The sequence below is a fragment of the Emys orbicularis genome, chromosome 2, assembly GCF_028017835.1.
Source record: "Emys orbicularis isolate rEmyOrb1 chromosome 2, rEmyOrb1.hap1, whole genome shotgun sequence".
NCBI lineage: Eukaryota > Metazoa > Chordata > Testudines > Emydidae > Emys > Emys orbicularis.
This window is the reverse complement of record NC_088684.1, coordinates 160808509-160833253: the sequence shown is the minus strand read 5'-3', so window position 1 is coordinate 160833253 and position 24745 is coordinate 160808509. Positions and strand designations below refer to the sequence as shown.

The following is a 24745-nucleotide window of genomic DNA, read 5'->3' as shown; positions in this document are numbered from 1 at the left end:
GGGACATTTCTGCCCTTCACATTACATGATGCTTAGTGTTCCTCACTGTGACAGGTTTACAACAGAGACTTGTGGAAGGTAAAAGGGAAAGTTCTTGCTGCTCTGAAGCATAAACCAGTTTAATGCTTTCTGAATGTTCTGTGCCTCTAGATTAATATCTGCAGTTTATCAGAGGAGGAGGTATTGCATAGTGAAGATCAACTCTGTGAGTTTGTCTGCACTTACACATCCCACTAACTCAGGGGTGGGCAAACTACGGCCCTTGGCACCACGGGGCTAAGGCAGGCTCCCTGCCTGCCCTGACCCCGTGCCACTCCCGGAAGTGGCTGGCACCATGTCCCCATGTCTCCTGCAGGCACCGCCCCCTTCAGCTCCCATTGGCCGGGAATGGAGAACCATGGCCAATGGGAGCTTCGGGGGAAGTACCTGCAGGTGAGGGCAGCGCACCGAGCCCTCTGCCACCTCCCACCCCCGCCAGAGGCTACAGGGACGTGGTGCTGGCTGCTTCCAGGAGCAGCGCAGGGCCAGGGCAGGCAGGGAGCCTGCCTTAGCCCTGCTGCACACTGCTGCCACCCTGGAGCCCACACCCCAAACCCCTCCTGCACCCCGCACCCTTACCCCTGCCCTGAGCCCCCTGCTGCATCCCTCCTGCACCCCAAACCCCTGGCCTGAGCCCCCTGCCACACCCCACATCCTCCTGCACCACAACCCCCTGCCCTGAGCCTGCTCATACACCCTGCACCCCAACCCCTTGCCCTGAGCCCCTTCCTGCACACCGCACTCCCTCCCGCACCCCAACCCCCTGCCCCAGCCTTACATTCATGGCCCTGCATGCAATTTCCCCAACCAGATGTGGCCAAAAAGTTTGCCCACCCCTGCACTAACTGATAAAAAGTGAAGCAGGAAAAGGTGACTTTAGAGAGGGAACAAAGAGCAGAACTACCATCAAGGATGCTACTAGAATAAGAACCAGATACATCACAGTGGGTACCCACAAGGATAAGGTAATGGCTTTCTAAGTCAGAGATTGTGGGTTCATGTCCCATCTGGGGTGAAAAACAACTTCCTTCCTGTATATTGCAAGGAAACCTTAGCTTTATTTAACAGGTGGAGTGATAGCTTGGGGTTTAAACATTGGCCTGCTAAACCCAAGGTTGTGAGTTCAATTCTTGAGGGGACCATTTAGGGATCTGGGGCAAAAATCTGTCTGGGGATTGGTCCTGCTCTGAGCAGGGGACTGGACTAGATGATCTCCTGAGGGAGGTCCCTTCCAACCCTGATATTCTATGACAATCAGTCCAACACTTTCTGGATATCATGGGAATGGGTACTTCTTTTACAATAATACTCTCTAGTGCCTTGAAACATGAACACAAGTCCAAGATATATCACCAAACGCCTTTCAAAATCAGAAGAGTGCAAATACCTAACATACTTAAGGCGTTCCAAAATACCTCACGTAGCCATTACATGCTGCAATTTTAAGTTCAATATCAGCAGACATTTATGAAGTATTACCAGTTGTTCTTGTAATAGCATCATAACATTAGTCAAGCAAACACTATTATTTTTCCACAGAACTTCTGATGCTATTTCTGAGGTTGAGATAACTCACCAGAAACCAACCAACCAACCCACCTCATGGCTCATGATAGATAGGTAATGGAGCAAATAGCAAAACACCCCACCTAATTGCATATACCAACATTTGGAGCTACACTGACAGTTACAATTACAATAATACCAATAATACATAGTATTTATATAGCACATTATTTCTGCAGAGTGATTCACAAACATTAACTAACTAAACTTTATAATAACCCTGTGAGGTAGATAAATATTATCCCAATTATACAGAGATAGAAATTGATACACAGAGGTTGTGGAACCTGCCCAAAGTAAACAAGTCAGTGCAAGAAACAAGACTAGAACTCAGGAGTTTCTGACTCAATCCCTTGATATAAATTTGTCAGGGAAGAAACAGTTCCTGATCTTGCTACTTTTTTCTCTACATCCACATCACACATTAACAACAGATATTCAAGGGTTGCAGATACCTGTTAAGGAACAGTTTGTGTATTTCCATCCCATAGTATTAAATGGGCTGGTTTATTTCTACACATCTTTTTTCATCACTCTTTCTTGCATAAAAAAATCCCAGCTGCTTTATACAGTCACATTACATTTAATGGCATTTGGAACTCAGAAGGCATTCAAACATTCCTTTCTGTAAGCGTCTGTGTTACTTTGTACACTAATTAAGTTGGAGTGATAATGAGAACATATTGACACCATTTAAGCAACTTGGGAATGAGACAATCTACAAGTAGTAGAAAAACATCTACAACATGCTTTGGTGCAGGGGATTGGTCAAAACTATTTAAAAAAAACGTGTACAGATTGTTCTTGAATGGCTTGAAGCTTATCTATGGAATTAATTTCAAGATTTAAGGGCTACCATATGAAAAGTCATCTTCCCTGCTGAAATGCAAACCAAGTTTAATATATTTGGGGTGTTGGGAATGAAAATTCAAAATAAAATAGCATGATTCAGCTGACTCACCTTAGGCACCCAGTGGCATTGCGCAGCACCTGTGATGAATGGAGCTGTATTTTGTGATCATCCTGGAGGGGCGAGTTGTCCCATCCCGAGTGAGGGATGATCACTGCATTAGTCAACACTGCAAGGGCATCCTGGATGATTGGCATTTTCAGTGCATCACAAGAGGATAGATTCCAGAGAACTCCTACAAAAAGCAAATGATTAATAATTAGTACTTCCGGGTGACAACAGAGAGCAATTCTTGTTTTGAAATTACTTTTCATGGCACTGTTATTCTTAATCAAACTGCATACCAAAGAAAGTCTGCACAGTGTCTGAAGGATCAGTGATGACTAAATACTGCCCCACTAAGAAGTTACCTTTTAATTTTCCTTTAAAAATAAACTGAGTCTCCACAGCAATCCTGAAGTTTATCAGGGTTAAGGCTGACAACTGGTCAGCGTGTTTGTGATTTAGCTACTATTTTTTTATTAAAAATTAATAAAAATAAATAACAGAGAACAAGTTTGTGCTACAGATTGGACTGCCATCCACCGGCAACTACATAGATGGAACTAATTCCTCTTAGGATCTCCTGTGTAACTTGAATGGGGTGGTCTGGTAGCACCTTAAAGACTAACAGATTTATTTGGGCATAAGCTTTCGTGGGTAAAAAACCCACTTCTTTAGATGTATGGAGTGAAAATAACTGATACAGGCATAAATATATATTGGCACATGAAGAGTAGGGAGTTACCTTACAAGTGGAGAACCAATGTAGACAAGGCCAATTCAGTCAGGATGGATGTGGTCCACTCCCAAGAATTGATGAGGAGGTGTCAATACCAAGAGAGGGGAAATTGCTTTTGTAGTGAGCCAGCCACTCCCAGTCCCTATTCAAGCCCAAACTGATGGTGTTACTGGGAGTTACCACTGGACTCCTCGTTGTTTTTGTGGATACAGACTAACATAGGTGCCCCTCTGATACTTGAATGGAGTGGCCAGGCTATGCTCTAGCTACAAATCTACCACAGGTTCTCCTTTGACAACTCACATGAAGTGTAACAGCCTTGCAAAATTCTGTTCACCCAGAACAAATCATTTTTACGGGCTAGTCAATTATCTTTTTTCCTCCATTGTCATTATGGCACAGGACATAGAAGTAGATTTTGTGCCTCAGCTGGTAAATGTTCATGACAATTTTGCAAGGCTGGAATATAATTAGTTTTATTAATATATGTATGGCCTACATATTCATATATGTAGAGAGAGAGCTAGAATTGTGTTAGTTACTTAACAAAATATATAAGCATTACAAATCTTATCCACAGGTAACAAGGCTAGAGGTCCAAACACTCACAAGATAATTTCTTTGAAAGAGATACCTTGTGCTAAGATTCAAAAATTACAAAAAGCAAATGAAAAATTACAATAAAATGAAAATTTCTTGGAATAGCCATAAAGATTACATCAAAAGAAAGACTACTACTCTCACATTTTGGTATTTAAGGATAGACTATCAAAAGCAAACCATATAATTTGAGTTACTTAAATATAAAAATAAAGAAAGTAGACAAAACAATTATAAATAAAATGGAAAAAAAAAACAGTTTCTAGAGAAATGGTTCATGCTAAATCTTTTTGCAGTATTCTGAGATGCGAAAGTGACCTACAGTAAATATGAACCAATAACTAGAAGATTTAATTTTTTAGTTTTATTTATATGCTTAATTTTCCTGTACATATTTCATACATAAAATTGCATATTTTTGTACATACTGATTAATGTCAGTCATTTGGGTAACTATTTCGATAACAAATGACCCGATTGAAATATTCCATATATAGTAAGCAGGTAACTAACTCATTGTCAGCATTAGAGCCAGAAAAATGAAAAAGCAACATAAATACTATTTTGCTGTCGTCTAAAAATAACTTCTTTCTTCAAACATCCCTTTGAATTATTTTTTTTCAAACAGCAAATGAAATACTATATTTCTTTAAGAGAATATGCATCTGCACAGCTACTGAACTCCATTTTTCCATGGCCTCAGCTATGAAGATTTTATGAGCATGTTTTCATTATACACAAAGTTTCTAATTCTCCACTGCCCGGCACCTTGTATAGCAGGGGTGGGCAAACTTTTTGGCCCAAGGGTCACATCTGGGTATGGAAATTGTATGGTGGGCCCTGAATGTTCACAAAATTGGGGGTTGGAGGTACGGGAGGGTGCAGGAGTTGCTCTGGGCTGGGACCGAGGGGTTTGAGGGCAGGAGGGGGCTCAGGGCTGGGGCCAGGGCTGGCTCGAGGCACCAGCTCAGCAAGCAGGTGCTTGGGGCGGCCAAGGGGAAGGGGCGGCAGGTCGGGCTCTTCGGCGGCAATTCGGCGGCGGGTCCCTCAGTCCCTCTTGGAGGGAAGGACCTGCCGCCGAAGAAGAAAGCGGTGCGGTGGAGCTGCCGCCGGTCGCGATCGCGGCTTTTATTTATTTTTTTCCCCGCCGCTTGGGGCGGCAAAAACCCTGGAGCTGGCCCTGGCTGGGGCAGGGGATTGGGGCATGGGAGGGGGTCAGGGGTGCATGCTCCAGGCGGCACTTACTTCAAGCAGCTTCCAGAAGCAGTGGCATGTCCCCCATCCAGCTCTGCGCGCTGCCCCTTCCGCAAGTGCCGCCCCTGCATCTCCCATTGGCTGCAGTTCCTGGCCAATGGAAGTTGGGGGGGGGCAGCGTGCAGAGCCCCATGGCTGCCCCTAGGCATAGGAGTCAGAGGGGGGACATGCCGCTGCTTCCAGGAGCCACGTGGAGTGGGGCAAGCCCCAAGCCCGCTCCCCGGCTGCAGCACCGGAGCAGGGCAAGCCCCGGACCCTGCTCCCCAGCGGGAGCTCAAGGGACAGATTAAAACATCTGGAGGGCTGGATGTGGCCCCCGGGCCGTAGTATGCCCACCCCTGTGGTATAGTTATTAACATCTCTGCAAAGTGAGTGTAAAATAATACCAAAGCATCACAGTCACCTTTGATACTTACTTGCCACTCTGCACAGGTGTAAGTAATATCCACAGTGCATAGCAATGGAAAATGAGACCCATAATTGATTCAATGCCCAATGAAGTCAATAGGAGTATATCCACTGACTCCTTCTAAAGAGGCATCCCTGGATACCCTTCCCCACTCAAGGACGGGTGGCACCAGCGTAAACTGGGGAAAGATAGCTTGGAAGCACTTCCCCAGGAGACACAGTACCAGTTTGGGGAGGAGGAAAAGCCCTTTCCTTGGCTGATCAGGAGGCAGAAAAAAGGTCCTCACGGAATTTCATCTCAGGCACCTCCTGCTGTGTGCCAAGCCTCTCTCCTACATGGCTGAAATGTATCTAAGCATACTACCTATCAGCAGTGTGTGTGGCTACGTAAGCTCACAGCCAAGGAGCTGTGCATCCTGAACCCACTAAAGCAAAGAGTCCACCACTGAAGCTTTTGCAGACTGCATCAAAGGAGCCTGCCTTGAAAGCTTTGACACAATTTGTTTCCTTGCACAATAGATGCGTGTGGAACAGCCTAACAGCAAGGCCAGGCAGAAATGGATCCAACTCCCATCTCTCGACTGTCTACCCAAGTGCCTGAATACCATTATCTGTCCCCAAGAGGGCAGGGAATTGGCCTTTGCAACTCACCCAATGCTCATGTATAACTGGGTCTACCCTGTTAAACATGGGTTGGTTTTCCAATAGAGATAACGACTCCTGACTGTAACTGGAAAGTTTTGCTATCAATAGATGGCCTTGCAGAGTGAGAAGAAGGGGAGTAGGAATTAACTAGATGTATTCTCAATATCACTTTTTCCTCAGTCATTTCCTTTCATTGCATCCTGTCTATCCATTTGCGTGCAGCCTATATATATTGTAAGGTGTTCAAGGCAGAGACCTTGGATCCCCCTTTTTTAGTAAACTACTTAATATTGTCAATCTACTTTATCATACCCTAGGCTTGCCAAGGGCATGTCTACATTGGGATTTTAACACATTAGTTAGTATGTTAAAAATAAAGCTTCTTTCCAATGTAGACATAGCTCTGGGATAGATAAAAGCAGTTGTTGTTTAAAAACACGGTAACTGGTCATAGTCAACCCTTTTTTACCATGACCATATCACAAGTTTTTAAATCCAACTGTTTTTCGTCTTCAGTGGGTGCTAAATGGTGATTAACAATGTATTAATTCAAATGTATTTGGCCTGGTCCACACACAGGTTTTGTACCAGTATAACTCTGTTAGTTAGGGGTGTGATTTTTTTACCGAAGGAATTATATTTGTACAATCCTGGGTCTGTATGCACATATACCAGTATGGTGCATATTAATTATTCCATTTGGGAATAACTATATGAGGCTAGGTCTACACTACAGCGGGGGGTCGACCTAAGATACGCAACTTCAGCTACGTGAATAGCGTAGCTGAAGTGGCGTATTTTAGGTCTACTTACCTGGCTGTGAGGACGGCGGCAAGTCGACCGCTGCCGCGCTGCCGTCGACTCCGCTACCGCCTCTTGCCGCGGTGGATTTCCGGAGTCGACGGTAGAGCCATCAGGGATCGATTTTATCGCGTCTTCACTAGACACGGTAAGTCGATCCCCGATAGACCGATTGCTACCCGCCGGATCGGTGGGTAGTGAAGACGTGCCCTCAGTATAAGGCACCTTTACACCTGTATAACTGTGTCCCCACCAGGGGAGTCATTCCACTTTAAATATATCAGCATAGGTAATGTGGCACAACGTTTGTATGTAACCAAGGGCTTAGGTAACATATTTTCTATCTACACTCATTTGCCTAGTGTAGACAAAGCCAGTGAGATGCAGCTGCTGGAGCAGGGGAAGAAAGTTGTTGGCAAGGCAGAAACAGCTCAACTCCACTCTGGGATTTGGCCAGTCTTTCATTGCCTCATATGTTATCTGTTATCTGCTCTTACTCCTCAGCCCTGGTCTCTGGTGCCTCTTCGGTGACATCACATCTTATTTTAGCTGCCACAATGTGCCCCACCCCTCTTCTGAGCACTGTACACAGTATTTGAAGGGTATTATCCTGGGGTATCTTTTTAGCTGATTAATCCTTCCTCCCCTTTCACAGGAAGAGAAAAAGTTCAGGTCAGTCAGCTTCCCAAAGCCAGTGTGCCTCCTTGGCTCCAGCACTGCAAATCCTGATCCCTGGGTGAACCCACTGTATGTACTTTATATTTAACATTGCTTTGGGGCAATGGGAGAGCCTTCACTGAGGAGGGATTTAAACTAGGTTTGATGGGGGCAGGATACAAAAGCCCACAGGTAAGTCAAAAATATGGTGACCTGGGAGAAGGGTCGGAACCTGAGGGGAGCATAGGCTGTTATAGCAGGGATAAGGGAGAAACAAGAGAGAACATAGATGGGAAATCAAATCAGTATCTTAGATGTCTGTATACTAATGCAAGAAGTATGGGGAATAAGCAGGAAGAACTAGTTAATAAACACAACTATGACACAGTTGCCATAACAGAGACTTGATGGGATAATACACATGACTGCAATATGGGTATAGAAGGGTACAGCTTGCTCAGGAAGGACAGGCAGCGAAAAAAGGGAGGGGGTGTCACCTTATATATCAAAGATGTATACACTTGGACTGAGGTTGAGATGGAAATAGGAGACAGACTTGTTGAAAGGTCTCTGGGTAAGGAGAAAAGGGGTAAAAAACAAGAGTGATGTCATGGTAGGGGGTCTACTACAGACCACCTAACCAGGAAGAAGAGGTGGATGAGGTTTTTTTTAAACAACTAACAAAATCATCCAAAGCACAGAACTTGGTGGTGATGGGGGACTTAAACTACCCAGACATCTGTTGGGAAAATAACACAGAAGGGCACAGATTATCCAACAAGTTCTTGGAATGTATAGTATTGGAGACAATTTTTTATTTCAGAAGATGGAGAAAGCTACTAGGAGAGAGGCTGTTCTAGATTTGGTTTTGACAAATAGGGAGGAACTGGATGAGCATTTAAAAATGGAAGGCAGCTTGGGCAAAAGAGATCATGAAATGATAGAGTTCATGATTCTAAGGAATGGTAGGAGGGAAAACAGCACAATAAAGGTAATGGATTTATAAAAGAAGACAGACTTTAGCAAACTCAGGGAGTTGGTAGGTAAAATTCCGAGGGGGAAAACAGTTAAAACTGGCAATTTTTCAAGAAGACATTTTTAAGGGCACAAGAGCAAACTACCTCACATCATAGGAAAGATATAAAGTATGACAAGAAACCACCCTGGCTTAACCAGGAGATCTTCAATGATCTGAAACTCAAGAAAGGGTGCTACATAAAGTGGAAAGTAGGTCAAATTATGAAGGATGAATATAAACAAACAACCCAAGCATGTAGGGATAAAATCAGAAAGGCCAAGGCACAAACGAGATCAAACTAGCTAGAGACATAGAGGATAAAAAGAAATCATTCTACAAATACATTAGAAGCAAGAAGATGACCAAGGACATAATAGCCCATTATTCAAGGAGTGGGTAAAAACAATAACAGAAAATGTGGAAATGGTAGCAATGTTAAATGTCTTTTTTGTTTCAGTTTTTACCAAAAAGTTTAATAGCGATTGGACATCTAACATAGTGAATGCCAGGGAAATTGAGGTAGGATATGAAGCTAAAATAGGGAATAAACAAGGTAAAAATTACTTAAACACGTTAGGTGTCTTCAAGTCACCAGGGCCTGATGATATACATCATAAAATGCTCAAGGAGCTGACTGGGAAGATAGATGAGCCATTAGTGATTATCTTTGAAAAGTCATGGAAGACAGGAGAGATTCCAGATGACGGCAAAAGGGCAAATATAGTGCCAATCTATAAATAGGGGAATAAGGACAACCCAGGGAATTACAGACCAGTCAGCTTAACTTCAGTACCCAACAAGATAATGGAGCAAATAATTAAGCAATCAATTTGAAAACACCTAGAAAATAATAAGGTGATAAGTAACAGCATGGATTTGTCAAGAAAAAATCATGTTAAACCAACCTAATGGTTTTCTTTGACAGGATAACAAGCCTTTTGGATGGGGGGAAGTGGTAGATGTGATATAGCTTGACTTTAGTAAGGTTTTTGATACTGTCTCATATGACCTTCTCATAAACAAACTAGGGAAATACAACCTAGATGGAGCTAGTATAAGGTGGGTGCAAAATTGGTTGGAAAATCATTCTCAGAGAGTAGTTACGAGTGGTTCACAGTCAAGCTGGAAGGGCATCACGAGTGGGGTCCCACAGGTATGGTTCTGGGTCTAGTTCTGCTCAATATCTTCATCAATGATTTAGACAGTGGCATAGAGAGTACACGCATAAAGTTTACGGATGATATCAAGCTGGGAGGGGTTGCAAGTGCTTTGGAGGATAGGATTAAATTTCAAAATGATCTGGGCAAACTAGAGAAATGGTTTGAAGTAAATAGGATGAAATTCAATAAGGACAAATGCAAAGCTCTCCACATACAAAATAGGAAATGACTGCCTATGAAGGAGTACTGCGGAAAAGGATCTGGGGCTCATAGTGGATCACAAGCTAAATATGAGCCAATGGCATAATACTATTAGAAAAAAAAGGCAAGCATCATTCTGGGATGTATTAGCACGAGTGTTGTAAGCAAGACACTAGAAATAATTCTTCCACTCAACTCCATGCTGATATGACCTCAGCTGGAGTATTGTGTCCAGTTCTAGGCACCACATTTCAGGAAAGATGTGGAGAAATTGGAGAAAGTCCAGAGGAGAGCAACAAAATTAATTAAAGGTCAAGAAAACTTGACCTATGAGGAAAGATTGAAAGAATTGGGTTTGTTTAGTCTGGAGAAGAGAGGGGACATGATAACAATTTTCAAGTACATAAAAGACTGTTACAAAGAGGAGGGAGAAAAATTTTTCTTGTTAACCTCTGAGGATAGGACAAGAAGCAATGGGCTTAAATTGCAGCAAGGGGGTTTAGGTTGGAAATTAGGAAAAACCTCCTAACTGTCACGGTGGTTAAGCACTGGAATAAATTGCCTAGGGAGGTTGTGGAATCTCCATCACTGGGGATTTTTAAGAGTAGGTTAGACAAACACCTGTCAGGGATGGTCTAGATAATACTTAGTCCTGCCATGAGTGCAGGGGACTGGACTAGATGACCTCTCGATGTCCCTTCCAGTCCTACAATTCTATGATATGTTCATGAGATATGCTACAGTTATTTTTGAAAAACAAATTTCTATTAAATATATCAGCCATTTCAAAGTCCATTTCCCTCTATTTGAATAGGCAAAACCGAACAATAAAATGTTCATGGGATAAATCCTTAACTCCTTGCAGTATTTTACTCAGATTTTACTCCTGAAAAAATGCTGAGTTTTGTTCTAGAATCATAGACTCATACAACTGGAAGGGACCTCAATCTTCCTTCATAGGTCATGTTTTCTAGACCTTTAATAATTTTTGTTGCTCTCCTCTGGATTTTCTCCAATTTTTCCACATCTTGCCTGAAATATGGCGCCCAGAACTGGACACAACATTCCAGTTGAGGCCATATCAGCACCAGGGCCGGCTCTAGGTTTTTTGCTGCCCCAAGCAAAAAAATTTTTGGCTGCCCCCCACCCTAGCCTTGGGCTCCCCCACACAGACCCTTGCCTCCCCAGCCCTGGGCTCCCCCCCACCAGTGCTGACTCCGCCTGCTCCCCCCTCACCTCCAGCCGGTCCAGCGCTGGCAGGGTTGGGGTAAGCAGCGGGCGTCCCGGGCCGTGCCTCAGCCCAGGGTCCCTCCAGCCAGGGCTCCTGCCTCCAGGACCGGCCGGGACCCGGGAGGGCAGAGCTGGGGGACTGCCCCAGCAGGGGACTGAGGAGCTGGTGCAGGGTAGCCCCAGAGGGAGCAGAGCCCTGGAGAGCGGGATGCAGGCCCCGCACGGCAGCGCCCTGGGCACCGGTCCCCACTATGGCCCTGCTGCTGCTGCTGCTCCTGGTCGCCCTGCCGCAGTCCCTGGGTGGCTCGGGCCGCTTCGCCCAGCCCCGGCTGCAGCGCTGGGGGGCGGCCGCCCTGCGGCACCTGCAGGCAGCTCCGTGCGCCCCACGCGGTGGTCCCCAGCCCGAGTGTCCCACGCTTGAAGCCCGCTTAACCCAGTCACAAGGTGCGGGTGCTGCTCCCCAACACGAACCGCAGCGGTCCCAGGGCGACCCCCCCCCCCGCGCGCTACTGCTGGCAGGGCTGGCTCTAGGCTTTTGCCACCCTAAGCAAAAAAAAAAAACAACAATGGCCGGAATGCTGCCCCTGAAAATGTGCTGCCCCAAGCACGTGCTTGGTTTGCTGGTGCCTAGAGCCGGCCCTGATCAGCACGGAGTAGAGTGGAAGAATTACTTCTCGTGTCTTGCTTACAACACTCCTGCTAATACATCCCAGAATGATGTTAGCTTTTTTTGCAACACTGTTTCACAGTTGACTCATATTTAGCTTATGATCCACTATTACTTCCGGATCCCTTTCTGCAATGCTCCTTCCTATGCAGTCATTTCCCATTTTGTGTATGTGCAACTGATTGTTCCTTCTGTAATATCCGAGGAAGACCTTCAGGGTTTTGCCATATGTAAATTGCAGGGAGCAATGAGATTTACATTTTGGCACATTTACTTTTAAAAAAGGATAAAAGCAATCAGTACTAATACAAAACTTTGGTGTATTTTCCTCTTTAACACTTTATAAATTAGAAGGTTGAAGACAGGATCAATACATTTAAAAATAGAGATGAGGCTGCTGAGAATTATTTTACTGCTAAGCAGAAAGAGCTTTCATCCACCAATCTCTCAGGTAGTAATGGCAAGCTTTTCAACCCAAGTCAAATGAATTTAAGTTATTTCAAAGAGTATTGCATAATCTAACTCAAAGGAGCAGAGCAAGATATTTTTAAAGTTTGAAGAGGCTAAATTTAATCAAGCTATCTGGCCAAAGAAAAAACTGAATACCTGATTGGTTTGAAACTCAAATTCATCTTTGATTATTAAACTCTTTATTGTAGCTTTGGTCAGTGTCTGAGATATTCCAGTTCCAATATTCATACAGATACTGACCTGATGTGCCAAACGCTACCCTCGGATACCACAACAATTACAAACCAGGTATCACACATACATCCAAGATCAGAATGTGGACCTAATTGGAATCCGTGTCCAGAATAGGGAAAGGAGTGTTAAATATCCAGCACAGGTTTTAATGCCATCTTATATGTTATAAAAAGGCAAACAACCCTCACATAAACACAATATTAAGGTTACAAATGTAAACACAAATCAAGAAAATGAAAGGTTAAAGTTCACCCAGGAACATCATCCCAACAACATAGCTATTATGTATTTTTGATTTCTGTTTTTCCTGTAAAATATTCATCATACAATAAAACATACAGTATGAACAATGTGGGTAAATAAATGCTGCAGGACCCAGAACCCTAGATTTTTCTGAATTAGGTGCATTTAATATTTTACTCTTAAAATTGTATTAATGTATTTTTTTGCATTTAATTTCTGACCTTTAGAAAGAAACAAGCTTCCTCCTTCCTAACTCCTCCATTCTCCACCTCTCTTTTTCTTTCCATCTACACCAAGTAAACTGTTTCTAGATGGAGAGTATGGAATGCTGAAATCACTGTTGTTTCTTGGCTAGTTGAACTGTCAAGATGAAAAATTGTCACAGTGATAGATTTTCTACAGGGGAAAAAAATCCCACCACCTTTTAAAGTGTGTTTGATTTGATGTTAATGCTCTTAAACCAATGACATTTTCAAATAGATTTTGACACAGGAACCGTGCAATGTCAAGGAGGCAGCTCCCACACCCATCACAAGCAGATCTTTTTGAATTTTGTAATGGACACAGGAGAACTAGATGATTCCCTCATTTGTGTCTGCATCAAAGGCTCATGTGAAAGGAGGAGACAAGGGTCAGGCACATAAGTTTCTCACTTAGTATACAAGATTTGAGGGGATGCAGGCTCCAACCTGAGCATATAAGCCACACATGATCATGATCAGTTATTAAATGTCTTCTGACTGTGCCCTTTTTTTTAGAATTAAGATCCATAATTAATATAAAATATCTATAGTATTACAAAGTGAAGGATGAAAACTTGGGCTGGTGTTCCCTTTGAAATGAATGTTTGCAGAATGGGGACCTTGAACACCAAGAAGTTTTGGATTGCAAATTTAAGGTTCTAACAGCAATATTAACTCACTCATACTGCAAATACTGTATATTAATTCAGGTCCTGTTCTCACAAAGCTTTACTCATGTTAGTAATCTAGACTCACTCCTCCTTATGGTCAAAAGGGTATTATCATTTGCAGCCTTAATGTTTAACTAACAAGCATTTGTTTATTTGGGTCTTTGTTGGGTTTTTATAGTTGGAGTTATTGTTAGCCAAAACAAAACAACAACAAAGACTGAAGACAAAATCACTGGTGTGGCAGTGTAGAATTTTGCACATTTTTTTACAACTCTGTAATGCGTAAGCTACACTACTCTAGATACATAATACAACTCACTCTGCACTAACATAACAGAAAATTTAATTGCCTATTTTTCATATGTGCCAAAAATTACTGTCGTCAAATTTTTTGTTTGGGCTTTGGGATTCTTTTTTCCTCAAAACATAAACTACAACTATTCTTCATTGAGGATTAGCAACAAATAAAGTTTGAACTTTTAAATTCAGTGATTTTTTATTTTTATGCTAAAAATTCTGGGGAGATATATTTGTGTCTGATTACCAAATAGATCGAACCTAACTCCTCCTTCTCCTTCTTTGTACAAGTCACAATGTTTCAGCTCAGAAGCAGGGGCGGCTCTATGTTTTTTGCTGCCCCAAACATGGCAGTAAGGTGGCCGCCGCCGGTATGCCTGCGGGCGGTCCGCTGGTCACACGGATTCAGCGGGTGATCTGCCGGTCCCGCGGTATCGGCATACCCACCGCCGAAACCACGGGACCAGCGGACCTCCCGCAGGCACGCTGCCGAAGGCCGCCTGTCTGCCGCCCTCACAGCGACCGGCAGGCCGCCCCCCACGGCTTGCCGCCCCAGGCACGCGCTTGGTGCGCTGGTGCCTGGAGCTACCCTTGCTCAGAAGGAACATTTTCAAGAAAGTTCTGTGCAAGTGGGGGTTATAAGTCAAGTTGCAATCTAGAATTCGCTGTCAAAGATGCTGTGATACGCAGGCTTCCTGGGTGAATACTACTACATAAACATTCACTTTTTTAATGTTAGGATCCAGATTTGGTTTTTATTGAATTGCAACAGAAACATTTTCACTACCAAGGTCAGATATGTGAAAGCCTAACATTCTTTATCTCAGCTATGCTTTCCCTGGTCTAAAGCTGCATCTAGTGTTTTGGTTTTAAAAAAACAAAATGGTTTATTTTAATATTGCCTGAATGTGTTGCTAGAAACTTAATCTCAAACCTTTTGCTAGAAAGTTTAGCTGGACTGAATTTTGATCTCGTGTAACTCTAGTCACTGAAGTAAAGTTGAACCCACTTACACAAGATCTGCATTTGGACCACCATTACTTTTTCTTGTTTGCTGAATACCTTGAAAATAATATACATATATAACTGTGGAGGGGGAGGAGATGTCAACCAGGTCTGCCAGGTAGTTGTTGGATTTAACATTAGACATTGGGGAGATTAATGCAAGAGGAGAAATAAGTTATGGTGAAAAAGAAAGAGTATTTCTGCTGATAGCCTCTTTTCCCTGACAATGATGAAGTTAAGTCTGTCCCATATTATATTCATTTTGCACAGAGAAACAGCAAACTCTAAGTGAAAGGAAAGCAGGAGAGTGATCTCACCATTCAAATTCTCCTTGAGAAGGAAAATAATTCAGTCTATTCAAAATAAAGACTTTGGCTCCAATATGCTATTTAAGAGCGAGTGAAAACACCATTCCCATAATAAGAGGCTTATTAGAAAACACTTCACAAATGAAGTCTAATGGATGTTATGCATATAACAGAGAAGATTTTCAAAATGTTTACACGCGTCTATTTGTCTAAGGATATTGTATAGCACCTCTCACCAACGTAACCATCCACTTATACAGGAGCTGTTATTCAGCAACAGGCTCCAACCCAGAAAGCACAATTTTGCACCCACAATTTACTGCAGTTGTGGATTAAAGCAGACATCTCATTACTTGATTACAACAACTAATTCGAAAGATAGACATCTAAATGGTACCATTGGCTCACACTCAACTGAATGCCAGGCTGATGCTCTTGTAAGAAACAGACTTTTACCTACTAACGAAATCTTAAAATTCAAATGTATGTCAAGTCATAATTTTATGTGCAGCAGTGATGTTTCTATAATATATTTTGTAACAAGGTCTGCCATTCACACTCTGGATTTAGTCCTCCTTGAAGCCTGCGCTAAGCACAATTTTGACAAAAATTCAAAACTTTTAAATAAAAATGTATCCATTGTGACAAAGTTCCTCCTCTATCTTGGTGGGTCCTGGGCTTATTGGGGGATTTTCTTGCCTCAGAGATTCACCATGTGGGTTGGGGAACAGCCCAGAGACCTTCCCCTTTGGAAGAACCCACAGTCCAGGTCAATTGGGAGGTTTGGGGGGAACCCGGGCCCGGCCTCTACTCCGGGTTCCAGCCCAGGGCCCTGTGGACTGCAGCTGTCTATAGTGCCTCCTGTAACAGCTGCATGACAGCTACAACTCCCTGGGCTACTTCCCCATGGCCTCCTCCAAACACCTTCCTTATTCTCACCACAGGACCTTCCTCCTGGTGTCTGATAACGCTTGTGCTCCTCAGTCCTCCAGCAGCACACCCTCTCACTCTCAGCTCCTTGCGCCTCTTGCTCCCAACTCCTCACACTCACACCACAAACTGAAGTGAGCTCATTTTAAAACCCAGGTGCCCTGATTAGCCTGCCTTAATTGATTTTAGCAGCTTCTTCTTAATTGGCTCCAGGTGTCCTAATTAGCCTGCCTGCTTTAACTGGTTCTAACAGGTTCCTGATTACTCTAGTGCAGCCCCTGCGCTGGTCACTCAGGGAACAGAAAACTACTCATCCAGTGACCAGTATATTTGCCATCTACCAGACTACTGTACCCCACTGGTCTGGGTCTGTCACATATCCCTCCCCCCTGTTATATGCCAAGGGGTTGGGCAGCTTGGGATGCCAGACAATGCACACGTGACAAGCCATCGGCGTTGCCATGACGGCTCCCTGCTCTGTGTTGCACACGGAACTGGAAAGGTTGGAGGGATAAGAACCATCTGGTCACCCTTGTGTTCTTCTCCTTGTTCCGCTGCATCCATTGAAGAGGGGCATGGTCGGCCATGAGGACAAATCTGTGCCCGAGCAGGTAGTAGCACAATGTTTCCATGGCCCATTTTACAGCGAGGCATTCTCTCTCCACCACTACATATTTTTGTTCCCTTGGAAGGAGTTTCCGACTGACGTATAGAATTGGGTGTTCCTCCTCCCTGACCATCTGTGATAGAACGGCCCTCAACTCTACTTCCGATGCATCCGTCTGCAGGATAAACTCCTTGGTGAAATCAGGGGCTATCAGTACGGGGTTACTGCAGAGGGCAGTCCGTAGGTCTGTGAATGCTTCCTCTGCTGCGTCAGACCATCTCACCAGATCAGGTCCACGGGCTTTCACTAGGTCTGTCAGGGGGCTTGCCCTTATGGCAAAGTGGGGGATAAATCGTCAGTAATTCCCCACCACACCTAGGAACGCCTGGACTTGTTTCTTGCGACTTGGTCGGGGCCAATTTTGGATGGCCTCTAACTTGTTCACTTGGGGTTTTACCAGACCTTTTCCCACAATGTAGCCAAGATATTTGGCCTCTGTAAACCCTACAGCGCAGTTGGCAGGGTTTGCTGTAAGGCCAGCTCGCCTGAAGGTATCGAGGACTGCCTCCACCTTCTCCAGGTGGGTTTCCCAGTCTGGGGTATGAATGACCACATCGTCCAAGTAGGCAGCAGCATAACTGTTATGCGGGCGTAATAGCTTGTCCATGAGGCGCTGGAAGGTAGCTGGGGCCCCATGTAGTCCAAAAGGGAGGACAGTATATTGAAAAAGACCCTCTGGTGTAGAGAATGCAGTCTTTTCCTTTGCATCTTCTGCAAGAGGAATCTGCCAGTACCCCTTTGTCAAGGCTAGGGTAGTCAAGTACCGGGCATTACCCAGATGGTCCACTAGCTCATCTATGCGAGGTACGGGGTACGCGTCGAACTGGGATACTTCATTTAGTCGCCGGAAGTCGTTGCAAAATCTTGTGGTGCCATCAGGTTTGGGCACCAGCACGATTGGGCTGGACCACTGACTGTGGGATTCTTCGATGATCCCCAACTCCAGCATTTTTTTTACTTCTGCTTTTATTTCCTCCCTTTTTGCCACTGGCACCCGATAGGGTCTCATTGTTACTCTGGCCCCAGGGTTCGTGACGATGTGTTGATATGTCTTGGTTGTTCGACCCAGTTTTGTTGAGAACACATCTTGGTTCCAGAAGATCATCTCAGACACCTCATTCTTCTGGTCTGGTGTTAAATCGGGAGACACTCTCACCTGTTTGGAAGGCTTGTTTTCCTGGGTTAGGTATTTTTGGACCGTTGTGCATGCCTCTTGTGCATGCCAGGGTTTCAGAAGGTTAACGTGATAAATCTGTTCTTGTTTTCTGCGTCCTGGCTGCGGCACCTTGTAGGTTACTTCTCCCACGGGTTCAACCACCTCATAGGGCCCCTGCCATTGGGTCAGAAGCTTGCTTTCTGCCGTGGGTACCAACACCATAACCCGATCCCCTGGTTGGAACTGTCGCACCTTTGCCTGGCGATTGTAATGGGTTCACTGGGCCTCCTGTGCCTTCTCCAAATGTTTCCGTACAATAGGGGTAACCCGGGCTATCCGGTCTCGCATCTGCATTACATGCTCTATTATATTTCTCCCCTCATTGGGTTCCTCTTCCCAGATCTCTTTGGCGATATCTAGTATGCCACGGGGGTGACGCCCGTATAATAACTCGAAGGGGGAAAACCCAGTTGAGGCCTGAGGTACCTCCCGGATAGCGAACATAAGGTAGGGTAGTAGGGTGTCCCAATCCTTCCCGTCCCGACTTACCATCTTCCTTATCATAGCCTTGAGGGTTCGGTTAAACCCTTCTACCAACCCATCAGTCTGCGGATGGTAGACCGAAGTTCTCAGGGTATGTATATGGAGCAGTGTACAGAGGTCCTTCATTAGCTTCGACATAAATGGGGTTCCTTGGTCGGTTAATATCTCCTTCAGTAGCCCCATTCGGGCAAAGATCCCCACCAGCTCTTTGGCTATAGTTTTAGAGGCCGTGTTCCGCAGGGGGACGGCTTCTGGGTAGTGAGTAGCATAGTCCAAAACAACAAGTATATATTGGTGGCCCCGAGCCGTCTTCTCCAGGGGTCCCACTAGGTCCATGGCTATTCGCTCGAAGGGGACCTCTAAAGGTGCCCTCAAGTGGGGACGGGGACTGTGCAGCTGACACTCCGGGCAGGAGGCACAGTACCTCCGCACTTCTTCATGTACTCCGGGCCAGAAGAACCGTCATAGGACTCGTGCCAGGGTCTTCTCTACCCCCAAATGCCCCCCAAGAAGATGACTATGAGCAAGACTTAATACAGCGTTCTGGTGTTTTTGAGGTACTAGGATCTGCTGTACCTTCTGCCCCTGTACTGGTGCAACCCGGTATAAGAGATCCTTCTTCATTATGAAGTAGGGTCCTGGTCCCTGGGTTTTCCCTTCCACGGGGACCCCATCTATTTCAGTCACCTCCCTCCTAATGTTGTCATACCTTGGGTCTTCTGCCTGGTCCTGTCCAAAATTTCCTCTCCCGGGGCTAATCTGCCCAAGATCTAGGGGCCCAGTCTCTGTTGCCTCTTCTGGTTCAGAAGCATTAGGGTGGGGGTCAGACTCAGGTGCTTCTCCCTCCTGCATGGCCTCCTTTTCAGCTGCGCGGGTCCACCTACCTACAAGAGCGACCCTCTGGCTTTGGGTTAGTATTCGGGTTCCCAAGACCTTAGCTGCCCTTCTTTCCCTTTTTGTCTTTCTACCCTGTCTGGGAGTGGAGAACAAATCTGGGGATACTTCAGAGAAGATTGGGGGTTGACAGTCTGCTGTGGATGCCTCACCAATTTTAGGGTCCCCATCTTTCTCCAATCCCCCTACTGGAAGTAAGTTTCCAAACCCTGGGAAGTCCCTCCCTATGAGCACCGGGTATGGGAGTTTAGGGACTACACCTGCTGCTACCTCAGTAGTGTTCCCTTGGATCTCGATTTTTACTGGGATGGTGGGGTAGTAACTAACTGTCCCATGGACACATGTTATCCCCTTATGTTTAGCCTGCAGCAGCTGACTACGCTTCACGAGCTTCCCTGAGATAAGCGTGATAGCACTCCCCGAATCAACCAGTGCCATGGTCCCTACCCCATTTAGTTTCACTGGTCTGGTATACATATGTGGGGTTAGTGAGACCCCCACAAGGTGGATTAGGGAGCATGGATCTGCCCAGTTCCCCAGGTTACACTGCATAGGCTCCTCGGCATTGGGACACTGTGCAGCTATGTGTCCCCACTCCCCGCAGGCATAACATCTGTATGGAGCCCTAGGCGTTCCCCGGTCTCTTGGTTTGGGCAGTCTAACATCACGATCCTCTTCTCCCTCAGTGCTCCGACTCTTTGTGGCCTCTGATGGGCCTTCAGCCTCTCTCTTTTTCCACCTGGGCCCTCCTGGTGGCCCAATCACCTGAACTTTAGGGCTTGGTGCTGCTTGTTTAACCCGGGGTGCCTCTTCCTTAACTGGTCGGGTCAGCTCCCTCGCTGTCCTTCGCCTCTCTACCAGGGCGACAACCTCGTCATAGGTGGAGGGTTCGTTCTGGCTTACCCAGGCACGAAGGTCTGGTGGTCATCCCCTCATGTATCGGTCGATGACCAGAACCACTAGTATCTCTTCCGGACGCCGGGACTCTGTTTGCAACCACTTTTGTGCGAGATGGATGAGGTCATACAATTGGGACCGCGGGGTTTTGTCTTCCTGGTACCTCCAACCGTGATACTGCTGGGCCCGCACTGCTGTCGTTACCCCAGATCTGGCCAGGATCTCTGCTTTCAGCTGCAGATAGTCTGCTGCAGCCTCTTCAGGCAGATCATGGTAGGCCTTCTGGGCCTCCCCACACAGGAATGGGGCAAGGATGCCAGACCACTGATCTCGAGGCCAGGCCTCCTGTAGGGCTGTCCTCTCAAAGGCCAGAAGGCATGCCTCTACATCATCCTCCCGTGTCATTTTCTGCAGCCAATGGCTGGCCCGTATGAGCCGCGTCCCATCATGGCCGCGATTCAGCTCTGTAAGGGACTTTACCTGGTTTACCAGTTCCCGCAGCATAGCTCGGTCTTGAGCAGCCTGGTCCATCAGCAGGCGATTAGTCTCTTGCTGCAGCCGCTCTGCCTCCTGTTGGGCGGCTGCCTGGACACGGGTAGCCTCCTGCTGGGCCGCCGTAGCTTGTATCAGTGCCCGCACTATGTCATCCATTGTGATGAAAAAAAATAAACCCTCCCCCCCCCCTTTTTTTTTAATCACCCTCCTTCTTCCGCCGCGCTGTGCACCCCAAGATCCCACCCCTGATACCAGTGTGACAAAGTTCCTCCTCTATCTTGGTGGGTCCTGTGCTTATTGGCAGATTTTCTTGCTTCAGAGATTCACCATGTGGGTTCGGGAACAGCCCAGAGACCTTCCCCTCTGGAAGAACCCACAGTCCAGGTCAATTGGGAGGTTTGGGGGGAACCCGGGCCCACCCTCTACTCCGGGTTCCAGCCCAGGGCCCTGTGGACTACAGCTGTCTATAGTGCCTCCTGTAACAGCTGCATGACAGCTACAACTCCCTGGGCTACTTCCCCATGGCCTCCTCCAAACACCTTCCTTATTCTCACCACAGGACCTTCCTCCTGGTGTCTGGTAACGCTTGTGCTCCTCAGTCCTCCAGCAGCACACCCTCTCACTCTCAGCTTCTTGCGCCTCTTGCTCCCAGCTCCTCACACTCGCGCCACAAACTCAAGTGAGCTCCTTTTAAAACCCAGGTGCCCTGATTAGCCTGCCTTAATCTTCTTCTTAATTGGCTCCAGGTGTCCTAATTAGCCTGCCTGCCTGCCTTAACTGGTTCTAGCAGGTTCCTGATTACTCTAGTGCAGCCCCTGCTCTGGTCACTCAGGGAACAGAAAACTACTCATCCAGTGACCAGTATATTTGCCCTCTACCAGACTCCTGTACCCCACTGGTCTGGGTCTGTCACACCATTTAGTGGCATATTATGACTAGATTATGGGTTCATTTAAAATACCCATCTGCTCTTTTCTTGCCATTGGAGACAAATTATTTTCAGTGAATTAAGTACACAAGACCGATTTTACTGACTTTTGCAAACAAAAACATATTAATCCCCAATTTGTACATAGGCTTCTAAGGCACTTCAATTTCACACGTATGGCTTGTCTGTGTCCTGGAAACAACAGAACAGAGAAGAAGAGGGAAACCCTGAAGATGGTGGTAGAATTGTGGCAAATGTGGCACGGTTCAATGTGACTTCCCAAGTCTCCTGCTACTCAGAGCAATGTAGGCACATGTGCCTCACTGAGTTAATACATGTAGGCTTCCAAGGGGTGATCTCTGCTTATAACTTGGCTGCCCATTGCAGACGACTCTGATGGAGAAGGTTGCTTGTCCATCATCTCAGCAGAAAAAAGGAATATTAAAATCACAGCTGAGTAAAGGGGGGTAGAGGGTCTCAAAAAGGCTAAAAGAATGTGAATTCATGGAACCAGTCTCAAACAGTGTGGCTGGATCAGGTAAGAAAGGATAAAACAAAAGGTCAGGCACACTGACCTTAATTTATGTCAGGGCTATTGGAATGGAGCTAAGAATGTGAAGAAAGCAGAAGATTTAAAAAGCATCAGTTTTAGGATCTTTCTGTAGCTGACTGAGGACAGCTGAAGGTGAATTAGCTATGGGATCATTATGAAAAAAGAGTTACTCCTCATCAGCCCAACTGATTACATCTGTGGATAAAGACAGTTATTTCTCTAAATTCCAGAACCAAAATAGAAACTACATATCTAGAGAGCGGCAAGGCATGCCTAAAGGAGGGGAAGGTATTATGATTGGAATGCAAATTGGTAATAGGATTTGAAGAAAATGATTCAGTAAAAGTGACAATCTTGTTTACTTAAATGCTGTGTGACAGACAACATCACCCTTGAAGTAAAATTACACAATTTATTAAATTACTTTTCTATTTACCATTATACATGCACTATATATGTAATACATATTGAATAGACTTAGAGGTTTTTGTGGGAGATTACTGACCTGAAACCCACAGACTGGAAATCTGACTGCCCTGGACAGTAATGCCTGGGGTTTTGGAATGCTAGGTACTTATACAGAGTCATCTCCATAGTGTCTTAGGGTATGTCTACACTGGAATGTATGCCCAGGGTTTAAACTGAGACCTAATTCCTCTTCCATCTACACACAAATCATGCTAACTGAGGGCTCAGAGCTAGGATGTCGGAACCCAGGGTTCAAACCCTATTGCTTCTCAATGTAGATAGAGCCCCACTGGGACACATGCTCTGGGAGGCTGCCAAAAGTAGCCCACAATCCTACAGGCCTACTTTGTCCTCTGGATAGAGGAGCTTTTGCACACCACGTCACAAAGAAAGGGCTAGCGCAGTCGCATTTTGGGAGGGAGCTAGGAAGCTTGGGACATGGGTGGTTGGGCTTGGACCCACATAATGCAGTGCAGATGCTGGAGCCCCATGTTGGGACCCAAGGTTCAACAATTCGTAACCTGGTGTTACAAATACATGTAGACACTCAAACCCAGCATCTGCTAACTCAAGTTCTACTAACCCTGGTCCTACATTGCAGTGTAGACATACCCTGAGAGAACATCTACACAGCAATTAAACACTGGCGGCTGGTCTGGGTCAGCTGACTCAGGTTCACAGAGCTTGGACTGCAGGGCTGTAAAACTGCTGTGTAGACATTTGGACGGGGACTGGAGCCTGAGCTCCAGGTCCCCATGAGGGAGAAGGGTCCCAGAGCCTGGGATCCAGCCTGAGTACGAACATCTACACAGCAATTTTTAGCCTGGCAGCCTGAGCCCTGAGAGCCTGAGTCAGCAGACCCAGGCCAGCTGTGGCCATCCAGTGGGTCTTTTATTCCAGTGTAGACATACCCTTAGAATCTCCCAAGTATCTAAAAATGGAAACAAAGAGTAACAAACTCTCTCCCCCTTCCCGGTCTGTAGGGGAAATAGCTTGATTAGTTTCTAAGGGTTTTGTTTTGTTAGTGCCTGAAAAGGTGGATGTATTATGTGTCTCTGAAGAAGCTATTGGGGACAATTAACTCCTTTTCTTGGACTTATTCTTGAAAGCTGGCTACATTTCTTGAAGCAGTCATACTGCTGTCTACAGATGAATACAGAATCTAAAATTCAGGTAGGACATTTAAAAAAAACAGGTTGTAAAAACTGACACAAGTAGAATTGTTTCTCCTATGTTGATATATGGATATCTTTAGGTACAGTACATCCACGGGATATTGAAAAAGGTACTCATCTGATTAGTTTTTACTGGTGCAGATGGATACTTACAGCAGTTCCTTCAAAATAAATATTATGTGATGGATATACCTGAAGATTCAGAGGAAAGCTGAAGGTATTTGATTACTGGGCTGAAGCAGGGACTGTAAATTATGACATGCAGTCTTATGCATGGTTATGTGCATTGCATTCTTGCTCAAATACTATTTCGATGAGATTTAAGGTTGCTCAGCACTTTGTAGGAAATCTTAACTGCCCCACAGGAGTAGGTCATTGGGATTGGGCGGATGAAAAATAATGTGGATGACAGTATTTCAAGCAATGGGAGATAAAATCAAATTATTACCTAACCTTCAACCATTAAGAAATCAGCTGAGCAGGAAGAAAAGAGACAGTAGAGAAAATATGGTATGTAAGAGCTTGATCCTGCACAATGGCCCTAATCTAGCAAAGCATATAAGTATGTACTTAACCATAAGCACATGAGTAGTCCCAATGCTATGTTAAAGGATTGCATCTAAAGTAAATT

The 24745-nt window shown here is 45.3% G+C and overlaps 1 protein-coding gene across 2 annotated transcripts in view; it reads right to left on the bottom strand.

Annotated features, from left to right (window-relative positions):
- The window catches only part of CTNND2 (catenin delta 2), a 535412-nt gene that overhangs the window by 199671 nt on the left and 310996 nt on the right, over positions 1-24745 (bottom strand). For both annotated transcript variants that reach the window (XM_065399924.1, XM_065399925.1), the window contains exon 7: positions 2567-2750. In XM_065399924.1, coding sequence (XP_065255996.1) covers positions 2567-2750 — 184 coding nt within the window. The remainder of the gene's footprint in view (positions 1-2566; positions 2751-24745) is intronic.